The sequence below is a fragment of the Setaria viridis genome, chromosome 4 (genome assembly GCF_005286985.2).
Source record: "Setaria viridis chromosome 4, Setaria_viridis_v4.0, whole genome shotgun sequence".
Classification (NCBI taxonomy): Eukaryota; Viridiplantae; Streptophyta; class Magnoliopsida; order Poales; family Poaceae; genus Setaria; species Setaria viridis.
The window spans coordinates 36,191,630-36,211,953 of record NC_048266.2 but is presented as its reverse complement, the minus strand read 5'-3'; the positions used below and the strand labels follow the sequence as shown (position 1 = coordinate 36,211,953).

Below are 20,324 nucleotides of genomic sequence, written 5' to 3'. Positions count from 1 at the left end.
ACACAATGCCGGGAGTACAAGAGCTACCAGTCTAGCATTCCCAGTGTCGTTCAGCCATTCGGCCATTCCCTTTCTTTCTTTCTCTCTTTCTTTCTTTCTTTTTTTCGCTTTCAGGATGCAAATACATGGAGAGATGCCCTACCTAGCAGTAGCAGCAAAAGGCGAGGATCTCGGGGCAGGTCCGGAATCTATACCTTTTTTCACACTTCGTACCTGTACCCTTTTATATTAGTATATATATAATCCTATCCTATAGAAAGCTCCCTTTTTGAAACGCTGATCATGATGGGAAAGCGTGGCCATGCGTCATAACGACTCCACGCCTGCAAAAAAAAAACAGAAGAAGAAGTCTGATATGCTCCTTCGCCAAAAAAAAATATATAAAGGCGCCGGAACCAAAAGGCGTCAGAATACCATTATCGGTTCGGCGCCGTAAAGCCTGATCCGCGATGATCTAATTAGTGGTACTGCCATCACCAAACTTTGTTAGAAGGTTCTCCATTATCTTCCCGGTTTCTTGCTAATTTGACGCCATAAATAAGAGTGACCCTATACACTCTTTTTTTTTACTCCCTCAGTTCCTGTACGTTATTTTAGTTTTTTTTGTTCATACTAGATATAGTGTATATCTAGCTAGGTGCATAATAATATCTATGAATCTAGAAAAGTCAAAATGATCTACAATTTGGAATACCTCTATTACTCTGTTTAAACTTTCATTTTTCGTTTCCTTTTCTTGTCGACGTACCCGAACAAATTTGACTACCGAAGGTGCTCTACTCGGGAGTTCGTTCATGAGATGAAGCAAACTTAATTAATGGCATGCATATTCAGCAATGTTTCTCTGAAGATGCTAGCCTCTTAGCTTGGCCCGTAAATACATAGTAAGATAATTTTGAGTGACAATTTCGTTCTCTATTTAATGTGTCACGTAAGTAGATTGGTCTGCAATGCAGTAAAACTCTTTCGCACATACATTAAAGGGCTACAATTTCGTTTTGTCCGGTTTCGCGTCCAATCAAACACTTGAACATTACTGTGCATGAATTAAATAATGTTGCTGTCTACTATGAATCAACAAAATTAAAGCTTGCATTGTAAGAGCTGTTTCGTTTTTTATTTTAGATACCATGATATTCTTGTAAGTGATAAAGTAAAATCAGCGCCGGTCCTAAGATTTCGAGGGCCCTCTGGTGAACTCGTCGGGACGGCCCCTCTAGACTATATATATATATATCTTTAATATATATAAGCACTAATTTTTCTTGCATATCGGAAACAAAACCAGTGATATATTTTTAATTTAACATATTTAATAATTATCGAGAAACAATGTAGACTAAAATTAATATGATTATCTTAAGGTAGAACTTCATAATATCCATTGCTTCTCATAAAAAGATAGTTCTTCGAGCGAGCGTTTCTTGATGCAAAATCATCAAGGACGGTATTGAGATCAATAGTGTCCAAGATATCCCTCTCGATGGTGCACATAGCCAATCCATTTAACCTTTCTTGTGACATAGTTGATCTCAGATAGTTCTTCAACAACTTCAATTTTGAGAAACTTCTTTCAACCGAAGCTACAGTCACAGGTACAATTAAGAGGATTTGATAGTCAATTGAAACATTTGGATAACAATCTGCAACTATAACAAACTCCAGAATCTCAAGTGTTGACATCAAAGAATCTGGCAAAGTCACTTGTAGCGCCTTTAATTCTGAAAAAAAAATCATTGATCTCAATATCGGATGAGTTATCATGAGAAAATGTTTCTACAAAATCTTGCAGCGCAGCCAAAGATCAGCTTCATCCAAAGATTTCAAATTTTTGGAGTTGAACAAGAACCTAAAAATATTATCAAATTCTTTCATCTGCTCAAAATCTACTAGTCAATGAAGCAATTGCAGCATCAATCATGACATTGAAGTACTCTACTCTAAATGAGTCCACAGCATACCGTTGTATTTCCTCATCTTGGTCATCTTATTTATCAAAATGTTTCTTTTCTTTCCTTGACGTTTTGTACGAAATTTTTGCTCTATATCCATTTCCTAAATTAGAAGAAAAACGGACTATATGAGTACCGAATACTAGAAGTCCGAAGTAATTAATTTAGATTAAAAAACGATCAATGAAAAAAAATACCTAGGCACTAGGGCCTGATCAGCTGATGAACGGATGATTGATGAAGTGATGATCGATCAGCTGCAGTGATTGGAGGGCCTGATCGCCGCCAAATCAGCAACAAAACCACAAGAGCAAAATCAGCATCCACCAAAAAGCACCAACGTCGCAGGGAAAAAAAACCAAGCGGGCGTCGAGCGACGAGGCGTCGACCGACGGAAGCACGCACTCACCGGCGGGTGGCGGAGGCGCAGAGCGAGGCGACGTCGTGGAGCGGTGGAGGAGCAGGGGGCTGACGAGTCGGAGGGAGCAGATGCGGACGGTTGGGGTTTTTTACTTTTTAACAGCTGCCGTGGCGTCACGCAGATCGACTGCTGCCGCGGCGCCCCTTCGCATTCACTTCGCGTTCAGGCGGCAGGCCTCTTCGCGTCGTACGGCCGGAGGTCTCTGTATAGGTATACAATATACCTAGACGTGAGCCCCTCCCTCCCCATGAGCCCTCAACCGTCGCACCTCCCGCACCTCTCCAGGTCCGGCACTAAGTAAAACTATCTATCGAGAACGGCCCATGATATCACAAGACGATTATCTGTAGATTGCTGAGGAATCTTCCTCTGAAATAATCTCCTGTTTTGCTGTCCAGTAGTAGTCCTATATGCATACCGTACCAGATTAAGCTTTGCATTTACAACTTAGAACATGGAAGCAAGCAAGCAATCATCTGAAGCCTTGAGCAGGTAGACGAAGACGACCAGCCAGACGGAAGAAGAATTGTAGTGGCGGGTTGGATCCGAAATCCCCAGGAAACGTAGCAGCGCAGGGCCGGAACAAAAGTCAGACGGGCGGCGGGCCTGCACAGGGCACCCCATGCCATGCACCCGACTCATCATCTCACCCAGAGGCTACAGCCAAACCATTGCTGCTTATGATTCTGTTGGGTGGTGGCATCCTCCTCACTGCTGCTACAGATACCTCAAGTTGCCAATAATGTTTGGAACTAGGATAATGCCTTCTCGACGGGAGTTCGCAGCGCGTAGTATACGGCACAGCAACTGTAGACAGTGCAGCATGATTATACAGTACACTACTAGCAGTACGCGTACGTATACAGGTAGGTATTGCAGCTTCTTCTGACACAGTGACACGAATCTCCACGGAAAGTGCCCCGACAGCAGGCCTCGCCACCCGGGCCACCTGGTCAAACCCTGCGGGCCCACAACGCGCATTTCCGGGGAGCACGAGAACCGGGCCCACCCTCTCGTGCTCCCCAGGGCCCGGGCCAACACGCCAACATAAAAAAATGGTTTCTACCGTACTATACACATGGTGTACGAGCGCGTCGCAGGGTAGTATAAAGAATGTTCATCAGCGGTTGATGACGATGTCGAGAAGCGAGGATCGGACGGCAAGGGAGCCATTTGCGAGTAGATGGCCTCTCGTAAGCTCTAGAGGCCAGAAGCCAGCACGTAGCTGACGGCTTCTGCTGTGGTAAACAAAGGCAGGGAAGAGAAATGGCGCGGTGCGGTCGCTGTCACGGGTGTGGTGCGTCCCGTGGGCCCGCCCGGCAGGCGCCGCAGGCACGGGACACCGACCACGTCAGCATCGGATTTCTATAGGAGTGTACTTGTGTTGTGTGTCGTGCGTCCTGGGTTTCAGGAACGTGTTTTCCAAGTGGAGAGCTGGTTTTCAGGAGGATTAACTACGGGATTAGGGGTTCCGTTCAGTCCTACCAGTGCACAGTTTTATTGTATTGCTATCAAGATTAAATCAAGATTAATAAATAGGTAATCAAGTGTCATCAAAGACGACACTCCTTTAACATCTACTGTGCACTGTTGGATACTGTGGCATAACTCCCCGTTGGAAATAACATTATTAAACTTAGGGGGTGTTTGGATTCCCGGACTAAATTATAGTCCCTATCACATCAAATATTTAGATACTAATTAGGAGCATTAAATATAGACTATTTACAAAACCCATTATGCAGATGGATGCTAAACGGCGAGATGAATCTATTAAGCCTAATTAGTCCATGATTTGACAATGTGCTGCTACAGTAACCATTTGCTAATGATGGATTAATTAGGCTTAATAGATTCGTCTCGCCGTTTAGCCTCCACTTATGTAATGAGTTTTGTAAATAGTCTACATTTAATACTTCTAATTAGTATCTAAACATTCGATGTGACACATGCAAAAAATAAGCAAAAGTAACCTAACGCCCGAGCAGTACACAGCAGCCGCTTCTGGTTCATGATATTGCGCGATGGGCTGTCCAATCCGCTTCGGATCAGAGCTACTCGTACACAACAATACTGTACGGAGTATGTGCCTTTGTTTTAGCTACTAAAGATTTTATAAAGTAGCTCGTGGATTTTGCAAGATGGATTATAAAAGAGTTGAAGGCCCCTTAAAAGAAAAGATCCTGTGCTTGGCAATCCGGGATTCTAGCTTTACCATTTACCGTGGGCTATTATTCTCTCATCACTTACTGTACATGCTAGCTGGTCATGCCGCAAGAGGAGAGAGAAAAGGTAGAGAAAAAACAAATAATTACTCCCTCTTTCCATGGGCTATAGTATGTGTAGTGACATGCTAGCTAGCTAAAGTTTAGCACATGTCATATCGGATGTTTGATACAAATTAGGAGTATTAAACATAGGCTAATTACAAAACTAATTGCACAGATGGAGTTTAGTTCGCGAGATGAATCTATTAAGCGTAATTAGTTCATGATTTGACAATGTGGTGCTAAAGTAACCATTTGCTAATGATGGATTAATTAGCCTTAATAGATTCGTCTCGCGAATTAGCTCGGGTTCTGCAATTAATTTTATAATTAGCTCATGTTTAGTTCTCTTAATTAGCATCCGAACATCCGATGTGACATTGCTAAAATTTAGCAGTTTAGTATCCAAACACCCCTAAAAGTGTATGACACAATTCGTAAGAAGGTAGTACACCCTCAGTCACAAATAGTAAGTGCATTTATTGCATTTGTAGCTTTTGAATTAAATTCGATTGCAGCTAAAGTGCATGAGCATTTATTTGCTTGATATTTTTTTCTTTCTAAGCTGCATAGTATGCATTTAATTGATACTTTTCTTTTCCAAGTTTTTATTCATCAATATGCACGGTGATACAAATAGTATTAACAAGTTTAATTAGAGACACATGTCTAGAATTGTTGGATTGTGACAAACCCGGCAAGCTAGAGTACAGTCTGCTATAGAATCAAAAGCTTCGTGTTTGTATGGATTCCACGATGTAATGCGAGGAGGAACAGGCACATCCTTTGCCCAGGTTGCCATTTGTGTGTCAGGTAAGAATGGAAACGCCACAAGCAATGAAAAGCCAAGGCAGGAAAAGCGATTTCCCCGTGCGCCCTCGGCTCCTCCCGACCTCACCTCTCCATCGTGGTCGTGGACGCCGACGCCAAGTGGAAACGCGCAGGGGAACGAGGGCCCCTTTTCCCCCTCCGGCGCCGTGGTGGGGGGCGTAGCGTCCACGCCATGGCACTCGCGCCTGGCGGTGCCGCCGTAGCCAGCGCGGCAGCTCGGTCGTTCACACGCGCGCACGGCGGGCCAGCACGGCAGGATGATCGCAGGCGATCCCGGCCAACCGGCGACGCGGCCGCCGCCCCGCAGCGAGCCCGCCGGCCTGGATGCTTTGCGGCCGGTGATGGTGTGGGCCGCGGTCGTGTCTTCCTGTCCCCGCGTTTTCTGGTTTGGCGTGGGTTAATTTCTCTGGGTTTCCGTGTTTATGGACCGGTATTTCGGTTAGGCCGGAATTCCTAGTACCGGTACACGACCGTACGCGCGACACAAATATAGCGGCTTGCCTTCGCCAAACATAAAACATGTACCGGCAGGGCTTAAAACATGAAGTCCTGATAATAAAATCGTAACATTTTCTCCCATGACCTCATATTTTTTCTAGCTTGTTTTGCAAAGATCAACTACGATCTAAACCCTTTAGCTACAAATATGGTACATCTTGTCGCCGAATATTTCGCAAGTCATCCCTTGATCATTACGGTTTGAGCTCAATCCCTATATGTGTCGACGTGGCGAATTACATGTATAGCTATATAGTACACTAGTCAAACAACCTGATTAGGCGGTCAAGTCACTTTAACCCAACAACCTAAGGGCTACGGGTAGGATGCAGCTGATATGCCCTAGCTTAGGTATGAGAAGCTAGCTAGGCGAAGGCAATCATGCTCCTAATAATACTTAAGAGATGCCCGTCGTCCCATGGGTAGCTGCAAGATGCCCTTTGTTTAACAAAAGATAAGAGATGGGTCTCTCGCGGAGAAGAGAGAAGGTGCGCCAGTTAATTCCAAGTGGGTGGTTAGTTTAAGGAGGAGCACATGGTTGATCAATGATGGAGCTGGTGAGGGGGTGAGGCCACACCGGATTAGTTGGCCGCTGCAGATGCATGCCCGGGTTCCCGGCTTTTGCTCCAACCCAATTATCGAGGCCCACGCCCTTCGTGTTGCCCCCACCACACCCATACGCATCTGCATATTCCGTTTAAACTTTAAACTTTAGATCCTAGTAGAAAATTGAGCGTAGGTTCGGTGAAACAACTGTGCATGCATATTCTCCTCCTCCATATGCTACTCAAATTGCGCTAGTTTTAAATTGCAGAGCCTAGAAAATTGGGTACTGTTTTGAAGCGACTAATTTTTTTTTGTCAAGAAGTATTTTAAAGCGATTGTTGGAACCAAGGCTGCAGATAATATGGAAGTTGTCTCAGGTTTGCACACCGCACAGCACAGGGGTCTACCATCATCTACTAGTTTGGTAGGGTTGAATTTTTAGTGGCCCATTTGTTGCTTTGGCATGTGCCCTTAGACGATGCCCCCTTTTCTCCTTCCACGTCATGTGCCATCCCATATTCACCTTTCTATCTTGTATGTATTCGGTTGCGCTCGAATTGGCAGAGGCAGAGCATCCATACGAGCGGATTATTGAATAAAAGCCATATTCTAGTGCAAACACAATAATGATTACAAGAAAGTATGGGGGGTGGGGGGGGGGGGGTTGCAGTAGTCCAAATACCAAAGAGCCGGATGTTATTCTTTACAGCTATAATCTGCTTTGAATGTAAAACCCGCGGGTGGTGCCATCATCTCGTCCAATCACCATCCATTCGTGGGCTCGCCTCACCTCCCAACCCTAAAGTGTTTAATTCCAAGCACTCACAAATTTCCCACCTAAAATGTTTGACTTTTGAAAAGTATAATTTAATTGTTCAGGAAATTCTATGCAAAAATGTTCTAGAAAACATCATAACACCATGAGTAAGAAGCGATCAAGAAAAATAGAGTGGAAGATAAACCTAAGATCACATCTACTACTTTCCTTACTCATGGTGGCCAGAAACAGAGTATTGAAAAAATTGGAAGGGTCCACACGGACAAGGAACAAAACGGGAGCATAGTAAAAACCGGCCAGAAACAGAGGGAGAGAAAGAGACGCAGCTGACCTCCCTCCCTCCTCCCTCCTCAGACGCAAACAATACGCATCAGCCGAAGCGCAACCAAAGCAAACAAGAAACGCAGCGCAGAGGAAGCAGAGGAGAGAGAAGCACAAGCACCACACCGCAGCATCAGCACAGCACCCTACACGCACACCCACGCCTCCCCTCCCTCCCTCCCTCCCTCTCTCTCTCTCTAGAGCCCCAGCCTAGACAAACAAGTCTTTGGTCTTCGTGTTGGGCGGTGTTGGCCCTTGCCTGCCTTCTTGTGCTCGCTTCCTCCCCCGCCTCGCCTGCCCCCCTGTCCCTCCCGTGTCGGAGGGGACACGCGCACGCGCGCGCGGCCGTGTGGGACGGGCCTGCTCCGGCGCCGGCCATGCGTGGGGCCCGCTGAGCTCCCTAGCTCGCCGGCGAAACTAGCGCTTCGGTTGCGGGCGGGTGGTCGGAGTCTAGAAGATGATCAAGCAGCAGCAACAGCCGGCGAGCTCCGTCGGGCCACAGGCCGCCGCCGTGGCGGCAGCGGCGGCGAGCGGATGCGAAGGTAGGAAGCTTTGCTAATGGCTGGGAGGAAATGTAATGGAATAGTGCCGTCTTGGTTTTGCTATTTGGTCCCTGCTTTGTCGAGTTATTATTGCGTGATGGGATTGGAAAGTGCCTTTTGTTTCCCCCTGGACCCTTTTGGGCGTCGCTGCTGCTGTAGCAAAGGCGCGATTTTTTCAATGCATTTTAAGCGTGTTGGGCTCTGTGATTTTCGGATCCTTGAGGGGTTTGTGTGCAAAAACTCAGTTGGCCGGCCAGTCGCGATCGTCGCCGGCGACCGGCGGGGAACAGTGCGAACGTGGACAAAAGTGCACGATTATTCTGCATTTTTAAGCCCCTCGGCGTCTCAGAAATCTCTGAAGTCCCATCCGGCGAGCTAGGAGTGTTCTGTTTTTTTTTCCAACGTTGATCCTTGAGGGCAGCCATGGCGGTCGCTGGCTGGCGGCGTGATGCAAGACGCCAAACGACGGTGGATGGGATCGAATGCATTTGGGTTTGGATGCTCGTGTTTTCGGCGGAATTTGAGGGGAAAAGTTCCCCTTTTTCTTCGGTTACTGATGGTGCCGTTGGTTTGGTTGGCCGTGTGTGCAGGGGAGAAGAAGCCGCCGGCGATCAACTCGGAGCTGTGGCACGCCTGCGCGGGGCCGCTGGTGTCGCTGCCGCCGGCGGGCAGCCTCGTCGTCTACTTCCCCCAAGGCCACAGCGAGCAGGTGGACCCCTCTCTCTGAGCTTACCCGTGCTTGCTAGTGCTGTGATTCATGGCTCCTTGGTTGCCCACTTTTTTTGCGATATTTTTGATGAGTTTTTCCATGTGGTCGGATTTGTTCATGTGCAGTGACTTTTTAAATGCTTTCTAGTTGTCAAATTTTGCTTTGGTTTTATGTATAAAGATACTTTACTCCTTGCGGGCCCTTTGAGGTCTTGACAGGGGAGGATTGGTTTCTGTCGAATTTTAATCGCTAAAAGTGTCAGGGATGTGACTTGATTTGCTGTTCTCCGTTTTGCTGAGTGGTGGTACCAGTTAAGTTAATGGGATCTTTTGCTGCTTAGAATATAATTTTTTATATCATATATTCATTTCTCGGAATGTTTCATTGATGGCTTTTTTAAGTCAGATTTGTTCTGTACTTTAGAGCCTTGTTCCATCATATGATTATTTTCCTTTTGTTTTGTAAGATTGGTCTTGCCTTCGATACATTTGAAATTGGAATTCGTTGAAATATGGATATGCTACCTCGCAAAAAAGAAAAAAGAGAGGATAGGCTGTGTGAATAAGCTGTATCTGTAATAGGAGGTCTTGTTTAGTTGGTTGCTAGTATATTTTTCTTTGTTTGCTGCCATTTTTTTTTGGCTTATGGCCAAAGTAGTTGGGAGTAATGGGTCTACTGCCCCACTCTTTTTATGGGTTCCGGTGTGCTGCACCACTACCTTGCTTGTTCGTTTGGTGGATGAAGCAACCAAGTACGATGGAATTTTAGCTTTTATAGGTGATGTGTTCAGTAACCTCTGTTGCAACTTTCGTGGATTTGGCACCAAAGAAGCTTGTTTTGAGCAAGTTTAGAGGATGGGATCATCACATGTTTGGATTTGGAAATGATTCTCCTTCTGAATGCAAGTACTGGGAGGTGCCCAATTTTGATTCTCTTTGCCTTCTGCTCAATGAAGGAAAATAGAACCTTTTCAGTTATGATTGGTGGATGGGTTCATTCGCACATGGTGGTTTTAATAGCTATTTGATGCAATGTATCTACTTGTGTCTTGTGCTGTCAAATCCCAACCACTTCCCATCACAGCTTTCTCATTGGCTTGTAGGTGGTACCTGTTTTACATGATACTGATGTTCAGAGATTTTCAACCTGATTAAATCGTCTTACTCAGCGTTTTTTTTATTTCTTATGTACTTTTTTCAATTCTTGGTTGCTCGGAATGCAATGGAAATTATGTCTGCAATCATCATCAAAAGATCTTTCCATCTTTTTTCGTCCGCAGACCGTGCTTGATTTGTTTGGAGTCTCAGATTTATACTTGTTTCTTATTGCAGGTTGCTGCTTCTATGCAAAAGGATGTTGATGGACATGTTCCAAGCTACCCAAACCTTCCATCAAAGTTGATTTGCCTTCTGCATAACGTCACTTTACATGTAATATGCAGCTGTGCCCCATTTTATTGTCTTCTGCTCGATCATTTATGCTAAAAGGAATTATTTTGGGGGTTTCATAGGCGGATCCAGAAACAGATGAAGTGTATGCGCAAATGACTCTCCAGCCAGTTACTTCAGTAAGCATCCAGTGCCATGCCTGGTTTGCCATACAATTTTTCCCCTTCATTTCCCTATTTGTTCAGGTATATTGACCAAGCTCTTTCTATGTCAAATTGATTGCGAATGATGATCAGTATGGAAAGGAGGCATTGCAACTATCAGAATTAGCTCTGAAACAACCAAGGCCTCAAACAGAGTTCTTCTGTAAGACACTGACTGCAAGTGACACAAGCACTCATGGAGGCTTCTCCGTGCCTCGTCGAGCAGCTGAGAAGATATTTCCACCCCTTGTACGCAAAGATTTGATTTCCACATGATTTTGAGCATTTTCTTCATCGTTGCATTTAATGTACTCACATCCTTCTTTAGGATTTCTCCATGCAACCACCTGCCCAAGAGATACAAGCCAGAGATCTACACGATGCCACATGGACATTCCGTCACATATACCGAGGTAAAAAATGCAGCATCAAGGAAATCTTTTGGCCTGAAAATATGTTATGAATACCTTAATGGAGCTTGACGTGTATTTTTTTGTCTTGGTTAAATACTTATGGTTAAATATGCTCACATTCACTTGCAAATGCACTTAACAGTTGTCATCTTATGCATTGTAGCTCTTGTGCACAAATTTGAAAAATAAATTTTCATATGAATGTTTTTACATGACCATATCTTTTTCGTGCACATAGAAACTTATGATGTTTAACCATCCCCATCTTTTGGAATGAATAGGTCAGCCAAAAAGACATCTGCTTACCACTGGATGGAGTCTTTTTGTTAGTGGCAAGAGATTATTTGCTGGTGATTCTGTCATTTTTGTTAGGTACAGCACAGCTTGCGAATATATATGTTTGAATTTTGCTCTAAGAAAAGATCATCAGAGATCATAGCTCGTTTTTCTGGTGTTCATGGTTTATTCAACACTAATTGTTCCTCTTTCTGTGTTTGTTGTTATATTTTTTAGGGATGAAAAACAGCAACTGCTACTAGGAATCAGGCGTGCTAACAGACAGCCAACTAACATATCATCATCTGTCCTTTCAAGTGACAGCATGCATATAGGAATTCTGGCTGCAGCAGCCCATGCTGCAGCGAACAATAGCCCATTTACCATATTTTATAATCCTAGGTCAGCCCTGAATTTCGACTTAATATCTAATAGTTACTATACATGAGCTTATTCCCAGTCTCTGTCAAAATCTTAACTTCAAAGCTTGTATTTTTCAGGGCCAGTCCTACAGAGTTTGTTGTACCGTTTGCTAAGTATCAGAAGGCACTCTATGGTAACCAAATATCTTTAGGAATGCGCTTTCGCATGATGTTTGAAACTGAGGAATTAGGCACAAGAAGGTATACGGTCGCTCAATTTTCTTCTTTCCCTGCTTCAAGTTTCTCGACTATTCATTTTTTTTCCAATTTCTCTTTATGGTTAAGTGGTTCGACTAGAGACCAAATTTAGCTGTTTTGACAAAATGATGGGTTCATATTCCCTTATGTTGACATTTTGCAGGTACATGGGTACAATAACTGGCATAAGTGATCTAGATCCAGTAAGATGGAAAAACTCACAATGGCGCAACTTACAGGTTGGTTTCCTTGTTAATTTTGTCGCATCCTATGCATTAGCCTTTTCCCCTTTTCTGTTGCTGGTACAGAGATTCTTTTGTGACCTAAGGAGATTGTGTTTTTTCAATAGGTTGGCTGGGATGAGTCTGCAGCAGGCGAAAGGCGGAACAGGGTTTCAATCTGGGAAATTGAACCGGTAGCTGCTCCATTTTTCATATGCCCTCCACCATTTTTTGGTTCAAAACGTCCCAGACAATTAGGTATGCTTTGGTGCTTACATTAGCACTAGTTACTTGGCAGAGCTTCTTTTTGTGTCTTAGATAGTTTGTGAGATCAGGGACACTATTCATCAAGCTTCTGGTACTACATCCCTGGGATTATGGATCATGTCAATTGTCATGTGTAGCATATTTTATGTTTATGTTTCTGACATGATCATATGTCATAAATTGGTGATACCATTATTATCGGTGCACCCCTTTTCTAATGAAGGTACTGTGCCTGTCTTCAAGATTTAGTGATGAAGAAGCTTGAAGCTTTTAGCTCATCTTAAGAACAAATAACATATGAAACTAGGAGAGATGTACCATATTCTTTCGTACAGTAGACATTTATAAGTAAAACATACTTATGAGGTTGCAATATAGCTAGACTAGCCAAGTAAACGGAACCAATACTGGATGCTGGGTAATCTTCCTTTGGTTATAGCTGAGCTGTTCATGGAATTCTGTATATATTTTATGAGTTTAAGATTGAAGAATAGTTGTGAGTCCTGATATATAAAAATTGTAGTTCTGAGTTCTGATATATAAAAATGTTTTTATTAAAGTTATAGCATGCATAATGAATGATCCCCACTGTGTACTGCAGATGATGAGTCCTCAGAAATGGAGAATCTCTTAAAGAGGGCGATGCCATGGCTCGGTGAGGAGATATGCATAAAGGATCCGCAGACACAGAACACCATAATGCCTGGTCTGAGCTTGGTTCAGTGGATGAACATGAACATGCAGCAGAACTCCTCGTTTGCAAACACGGCAATGCAGTCTGAGTACCTACGATCACTAAGCAACCCCAACATGCAAAATCTTGGTGCAGCTGATCTCTCAAGGCAGTTATGCCTGCAGAACCAGATTCTGCAACAGAACAGTATTCAATTTAGTTCTTCCAAACTTCCTCAGCAAATGCAGCCGGTCAATGAGTTGTCCAAGGCAACACTCCCACTGAATCAGCTTGGCATGGGCACCAAACTGCAAGAACAGACTCACGATCCCAGCAATCTGCAGAGGCAACAACAGTCCATGAACCAACTTCTTCCATTGAGTCAATCTCAAACCAATCTTGTCCAGGCTCAGGTCCTTGTCCAGAATCAAATGCAGCAGCAGCAGCAACCACCATCCATGACTCAAAATCAGCAGCCAGCTGCCAGCCAGCCGCAACTCCTGCCCCATCCGCAGCAGCAGCAGCAGCAACAACAACATCAACAACAAAAGTTACTACATCAGCAGCAGCAGCTTTTGCTTCAGCAACAGCAATTGCAGCAACAGCAGCAAAATCAGCAACAGCTAAATAAGATGGCTGCGCAAGTGCCAAATCTGGCAGCTCAGCAGCTGCAATTGTCTGATCAGCAGCTTCAACTGCAACTGTTACAGAAATTGCAACAGCAGCAGCAGTCTTTGCTATCACAACCAGCTGTTACTCTTGCACAGTTACCGCTAATTCAAGAGCAGCAAAAGTTGATTCTTGATATGCAGCAGCAGCTGTCAAACTCTCAATCGCTTTCCCAGCAACAAACGATGCCCCAACAAAGTACCAAAGTTCCATCACAGGCAACACCACCACCACCACCATCCATGCAACAAGAGCCACAGCAGAAGGTTCCACAGAAGCATGTTGGGTTCACTGACACATCACATGCTGCAATTCCTCCAACTACATCAGTCAATGCCATTTCAGCAGCTGGAAGTCCTATGATGGCAAATGGTGCAGCACATTCTGTACTTACCGAGGAAATCCCTTCTTGCTCAACATCACCATCAACAGCTAATGGTAACCATCTTGTGCAACCAATTCTTGGAAGGAACCAACAATGCGGCATGATCAACAATGAGAAGTTGCCTCAGTCTACTGCTCCTATGTCAATACCAAGCTCCCTTGAAGCTGTCACGGGGATACCGAGATCGACTAAGGAACTGCCGAAGTTGAATTCTAATGTCAAGCAAAGTGTGATGGCTTCAAAGTTACCAAATACAGGGCCTATACCACAGAATTTGGTGAACAGTGCACCCCCGACGGACTATCTGGAAACAGCTTCATCAGCAACTTCAGTGTGGCTTTCCCAAGCGGATGGACTTTTACATCAAGGTTTCCCCATGTCTAACTTCAATCAGCAGCAGATATTCAAAGATGCGCCTCCTGAGACTGATATTCAGGGTACAGATCCAAGTAATAATGCACTTTTTGGAATAAACAATGATGGTCAGCTGGGTTTTCCAATGGGAGCAGATGGCTTCTTGTCAAATGGAATTGATGCTTCCAAGTATCAGAATCATATTTCAACAGACATTGATGGTAACTACAGGATTCCAAAGGATGGTCAACAAGAAATATCGTCATCCATGGTTTCACAGTCGTTTGGTGCATCGGATATGGCATTCAATTCAATTGACTCTGGTATGAATGACGGTGGTTTCTTGAACAGAACTTCTTGGCCGCCTGCTGCTCCTCTGAAGAGGATGAGAACATTTACCAAGGTTGGCACTTCTCTGTTTGTTTTGCCTAAAGCTAAACTGTTACTTTGGGTATTATTTTTAGCCAAGCATAATACTAGTATTCTGTGCTAGAACTGTTATAAACTGAAGCATACGCTGCTTTCGCATATTCATGTTGCCTCTTATGCCTAACCTAGAAGTTCTTGTAGGTGTATAAACGTGGAGCTGTAGGCCGGTCCATTGACATTAGTCATTATTCTGGATACGATGAGTTGAAGCATGCTCTGGCTCGCATGTTCAGTATTGAGGGGCAACTTGAGGAACAGCAGAGAATTGGCTGGAAACTTGTTTACAAGGACCATGAGGATGACATCCTACTTCTTGGTGATGACCCATGGGAGTAAGTTCATCTAGTTTTTTTTAAAAAAATCCGCTATCTGAAGCATCTAGTTTAGGTGTTTGTACAAAATTGGTAGTAATAATGATTAACTTGTAAACATGTTGTGTTTGTTCTTGCAACTGGTTACAAAATTGGTAGTAAATTATGGATGAAAATGTGAACAGCCATAAACGCATTCTGATTACTTACTATGGCATACCCATGTTTTGTCCTAACATCGCTATTGCCTATCATGCAGGGAATTTGTCAACTGTGTGAGGTGCATTAGGATCCTGTCGCCTCAGGAAGTGCAGCAGATGAGCTTGGATGGTGATCTTGGGAACAACATTCTCCCTAACCAGGCCTGCAGCAGCTCAGACGGCGGGAATGCCTGGAGAGCTCGCTGCGATCAGAACTCTGGTAACCCTTCTACTGGTTCATATGACCAGTTTGAATGACCTAACTTGCCGGTCCATACATTCTGTGCTGCCGGTCCAAGTAGGCGTCACCTGAACTGTGGTAGGTGAAAGGCGTGCAGCAGCAGAATGTTGTGTAGATGTGTTGCCACTTGACATCCAGGAGAGCAAATGGCTCGATGGATTAGTAGTGCTTTTGTTCATATGTGTAGGTTCGCTCACATGGATGGAAAGTAGGGATGGTAAATGAATCTTACCTTAGGTGAAAGATGATGTACTACGAGAAAGGCATGCTTGTAGTAAAAACTGCTGCTCCGGCTGTTTTGATGCCACTGCCAAAGATCTCCACGTATCTCAATTTGTGCGCAGTGCGCTACAGGAATTTCTTCATTGACCATGTGCTGTTTCCAAGTGTTACATCCTGTTCATTGTTCAGGAATTGAACGAAAACTCCTATCACACACACATTTTCACTGAACTAAAGGAAATTGAAGAGATTATCTTTAAGAAGACACATAAATTTTACCGAACTAAAGAGCTTTAAAAGTTGATCAATTACTGGTGAATAATTAACAAGTGATAAACTATGCTTTCCTTGATTTCTGTTTTCACGACGAAGATCACTTAAATCTAGCACGTTTGTTAAGTGGAGAACCTTTTCCCGGTCAAATTCAGTCGGGCTCAAATTGCCGCGTCACAGATTGCTCAACAAAACTTGAGACCTCAGACTGTTGACAATAGTAGGTCAACAGTCAACATGATCCTTGACTCCTTGCAGGCTGAAGCAACAGTTTAGCATGAACACAAACAAATTAGAAAGCATCCAACCATTCACAGAAGCCAGCCAAGAATTTGCCTGATTTGGCAGTAAATTCTCAACACTTGGAACAGCTAAAAGCGATGCATCTGAACCAGCCATAGGATCAACAGAAATCTCTCCGATGAGATTTTATTTCATATGTGTAATTTTATACGGGATCCTATAAAGATCTTATTCACAAATCATGTAAGCAACTTATTACAGATAGTACAGCGCACTGCCAGTACAATTTCTTCTGAGAATGACCAGCAGAACAACAGGTCTCAACTCTCACGGGTCTCCGATGCAGGCTGTTCCTGTTGTTGGATGAATGACTGGTAGGTCTCAACCCGGGTCTTCGCTTCAGGCTGTTCGAGACCGTGCATGAAACCATTAGTCATCGCGAGGAAATCCTTCATATGCAGCCTCTTCCACTCCTGCAGAGAAGACACAATCTTTGAAATTAGAAAACTAAAGCCTGCATGTAATAACACATTTTGGGCTGTGGGTGTTTTTTCTTTTTCAGGAGTGGCTGTGGGTGTAATGGAAGCAGATAGATGAGAACATGATCCTTAAAAGTAGTTTCATCTTGAAATAGATGCTAGTAAAATTGTTGCTGAGGTTGGTCTCTGTTTTCAAGAGAATTTTGCTACATGAGCTAATCGTATAGAGGCAGAGTGAGTTTCCACCAGAATTTTAGATAGTGAGGAAGTGATAGCTGTTACTGTTCAGCATTTTTGAATATGATCGCCTAGAATATGAATATGTTGTAGTCCCTCACCTCAAAATCCCATTCTCCATATAGATCTGGATCCTGTGCATCGCTCCATACATAAGTGTCAGCCAACATTTTCTCCGAAGAGTCCTGCAACGCAAAACCACCTTCCTTTTAGCAGAACACAATCTATCTGAGAAATCACAGCCTGCAAACAGTGCCACTATTCCTGTGCAAAACAAGACACAAAGCAATTGCCATGGTTTTCCAGTCCGCAGTTGAGGGAAACCAGGCTGGCCCATTTATAGTATAAAATCTGTTGAGTGTTTCACTTATCAACTTTTTTTATTACTAACATATACTTGCCGAATTGCCTACATGGCTTGCATATGCTTACGGTTAATGATATATGCTTCCGGTTAATGATATATGCTTACGGTTAATGATATCTCGACTCGTGTCCTCGTGTACTCCACATCTTCAAATGCATCCAGGACTTGGAGCTCCTCGTCAGTGACACCCATGACAACCTGCAGAGCGATTAGCATAAGTAAGCGAGAGTTTGGTGCAGGGTCGATGCTACAGGTTGAGCCGTGCACGACAATCGACAGACCATCCCTGCAACTTTCTTGCCCTCGACGGGCAGGATCGCCGGGTAAATACGGCCCTTGATGTTGAACCGGTGGCTGCAAGAGAAAAAAAAGATTGCCATGGCATGTTAAAAATCAGGATATAGGCAAAAGATAATCAGCGCATTTGCGTGCAAGCAAAAAGATCAGGATTCGAGTTTGGCCATTGGCGTGCGCGGCGCACATATCCACTCCGTGGATCGTTGAATCACCGCATGATTGTAGCTTGCAAAAACAATGGTAACACCGATCCACTACTGGGCGGTCAAAGGCTTGCGGTGACGGAAGCAGAGAGCATCTCGTGACGGCGGCCCACTAGAAAACAAAGAGGAATGGGATCGCCACGGCGTCAGCGCATCAGCGCCGCCGCCGGCGGGAATCGCGATAGGGAAACGGAAAGCGATGGCCGCAGGGAATCAGAACCACCGTCCACCGAGACCAGAGAATCGGGAGGAGGGGGAGGAGGGGGCAGGGGCGGGGCGTACTAGTTCGGGAGGGTCGCCGGGGCGGCGGGCGGGACGCGCTTGAGGATGGCGCGGACCACCTCGTCCGCCATGAGGCTCCCGTACACGAAGACGCTGTGCGCCCCGGCCTTGGCGGCGGCGGCCGGAGCAGGAGGCGGCGGCGGCATCGCCATGTGGGGGAGTTGTCGAGCCGAGGGCTGTCAGGTTGCGGCGCGCGCTTGGTGACTGGTGGTGTGATGGTGAGCTGGGGATGCGTGCGCCTTTTAAACACAGCAGGGCAGGAGATTGGAGATTGGTGCGGTGTGGACGGGGCCGCCAGGCTCGGAGATTCGAGCGCACTGCCCGTTTGATCCGTCGTTGCTCTCTGCTAGTGCTACTTGATCGATCTCACGAGCCACGACGAGGAACACAAGTCTGGTTCCTGACGTGATCAGACGACGGGCAAGCCCGATCGATCAGTTTCCATTTTTCTTTTAAATTTTGCGGAATTGATCCAGCCAGCATCAGCTGAGCAGTGAGTCAGCGCCCAGTCCGTACCGGCTGCCAGCGTCCGGCGATGAACGCATCCAGTTCCGGGACCGGCATGGAACCGGGCAAGTCGCTCCAAACCTTTCAACTAAAATCACTTGTAGCGTTTCTGACTTGTGATGGAGAGTTTAATTAGATTAACCTTTCAACAAAGACTTTGAACACTGACCTGACCTCATGACCTGAAAACATAAGCTAGTATAGCATGACATTCCGGTCACGTTCAGATACTTTTGGAGAAATGTATGCGACGAAATGCCCAAGTTCTAGCAGTGGATCGAATCAGCTGCTTTCTCACCTTGGCCATGCTTACAGTTTCCAAACTTCTTGCTTCGTATCATACTAGGTAATAGCCCGTGCGTAAATTTGAACGAAATAACAACTATCCAAAAAAGTCATGCAAAACACATGATGATCGTAAGCAAATGAATGAAATTGTAATGACAAAATATAATGATCATATCATGCGTAATGGTCATTCTAGGAAGAATTGACCAATAACATTGTGCAAGATCAAGGCTTATTTTCATTTAGAAATGCAACCACACAATCAATGCTACATCTTAGTGTCAATTACTATAATTTTTCAATGTCTTCATGGTGATGGCCCTTTGTATAATCAACAAAAGTTACCAAATTGTTAATAAATCAGTGCAAATTTGAAGACAGTTTTTTATAATTTTTTTTGATGGAAACCATTTTCCTGTCCAGCGTATAAAAAATCCAATTGACAGAAAAATTATAGACAATAGACTTCAACTGAGGCACCATTCCTTTTGCTAAACAATGGGTGGTTGCTTAAAAATACGAACTTTGAAGTTGAGATACACCACTCCTTTGCATTTGTAATCGATTTCCATAACTGTGTCGTCACATCACCACCACCTCACCCTACATCGGGATTAACGTCATAGAGAGGCAACAGACGTTTGGTCCAGCACTTCTGAAAAAAATACAGACTGCCATAGTCCAGGACTTCTGAACTCCAATGCATCAGGTTCAGTGATGCTCTGCAATAAGATACCCCGCTAAAGTTTAGCACCTGTTATATTGGATATTTGGATACTAATTAGGAGTATTAAACATAGGTTAATTACAAAACTAATTGCACAGATGGAGTCTAATTCGCGAGACGAATCTATTAAGCCTAATTAGTCCATGATTTTTGACAATGTAGTGCTACAGTAACCATTTGCTAATGATGAATTAATTAAGCTTAATAGATTCGTCTCCGAATTAGCCCAGGGGTTCTGCAATTAGTTTTATAATTAGCTCATGTTTAGTCCTCCAAATTAGCATCCGAACATCTGATGTGACACTGCTAAAGTTTAGCGCCTAATATCCAAACACCTCCTAATACAACAGGTTTCGGTAATGTAAGTAGGATCAGTTATAAAATAAGTATTGCATAAGAGTGGTCTGCCTATGCATGATAATGGTAGTGTTGTAGCTTGTCCATTTTAGGATGCTTACCCAACAAGTAGTTCAAGAAAATCTCCAAAAGTCCAACTGCACAGAAAAGAGAAGGAAATGTTAAGTAGTAGAATTCAACAATATTAGATTTTACATTGTCATATTGAATTCAGTAAAGTGTAGGAATCTGAGCAGACATGAATCTATATTCCAATATCAATTATGCAAAACTGCTCTCATACTCATTCAGTTCTATCAAATAGGAGGCAAGATTAAAGCTACTGTC

The 20,324-nt window shown here is 44.2% G+C and overlaps 2 protein-coding genes and 1 long non-coding RNA gene across 4 annotated transcripts; 1 reads left to right on the top strand and 2 right to left on the bottom strand.

Annotated features, from left to right (window-relative positions):
• Positions 1-1,422: 1,422 nt before the first annotated feature.
• LOC117853891 (uncharacterized) lies at positions 1,423-2,658 on the bottom strand. The gene is made up of 3 exons (XR_004640145.2): positions 2,362-2,658; positions 2,150-2,227; positions 1,423-2,055 (listed from the first exon to the last, which is right to left on the bottom strand). It is a non-coding gene; the product is annotated as an uncharacterized lncRNA (long non-coding RNA).
• Positions 2,659-7,619: 4,961 nt separating this feature from the next.
• Positions 7,620-15,880, top strand: LOC117853183 (auxin response factor 19). 2 transcript variants are annotated; one of them, XM_034735556.2, is made up of 14 exons: positions 7,620-8,156; positions 8,747-8,865; positions 10,197-10,295; positions 10,376-10,432; positions 10,550-10,705; positions 10,785-10,869; positions 11,151-11,241; positions 11,383-11,547; positions 11,646-11,768; positions 11,929-12,004; positions 12,115-12,244; positions 12,855-14,737; positions 14,905-15,095; positions 15,334-15,880. In XM_034735556.2, exons 1-14 carry the CDS (start codon positions 8,072-8,074, stop codon positions 15,530-15,532), a joined length of 3,459 nt encoding a protein of 1,152 aa, XP_034591447.1. In that variant the 5' UTR covers positions 7,620-8,071; the 3' UTR covers positions 15,533-15,880. The 2 variants fall into 2 exon arrangements, with proteins under 2 accessions (XP_034591447.1, XP_072149405.1); XM_072293304.1 differs by lacking the exons at positions 7,620-8,156; positions 8,747-8,865 and adding an exon at positions 9,649-9,780.
• Positions 15,881-16,413: 533 nt separating this feature from the next.
• On the bottom strand, positions 16,414-18,486 carry LOC117853186 (AIG2-like protein D). Its single transcript, XM_034735563.2, has 5 exons — positions 18,119-18,486; positions 17,618-17,690; positions 17,442-17,534; positions 17,071-17,154; positions 16,414-16,726 (listed from the first exon to the last, which is right to left on the bottom strand). Exons 1-5 carry the CDS (start codon positions 18,268-18,270, stop codon positions 16,574-16,576), a joined length of 555 nt encoding a protein of 184 aa, XP_034591454.1. The 5' UTR covers positions 18,271-18,486; the 3' UTR covers positions 16,414-16,573.
• Positions 18,487-20,324: the final 1,838 nt, after the last annotated feature.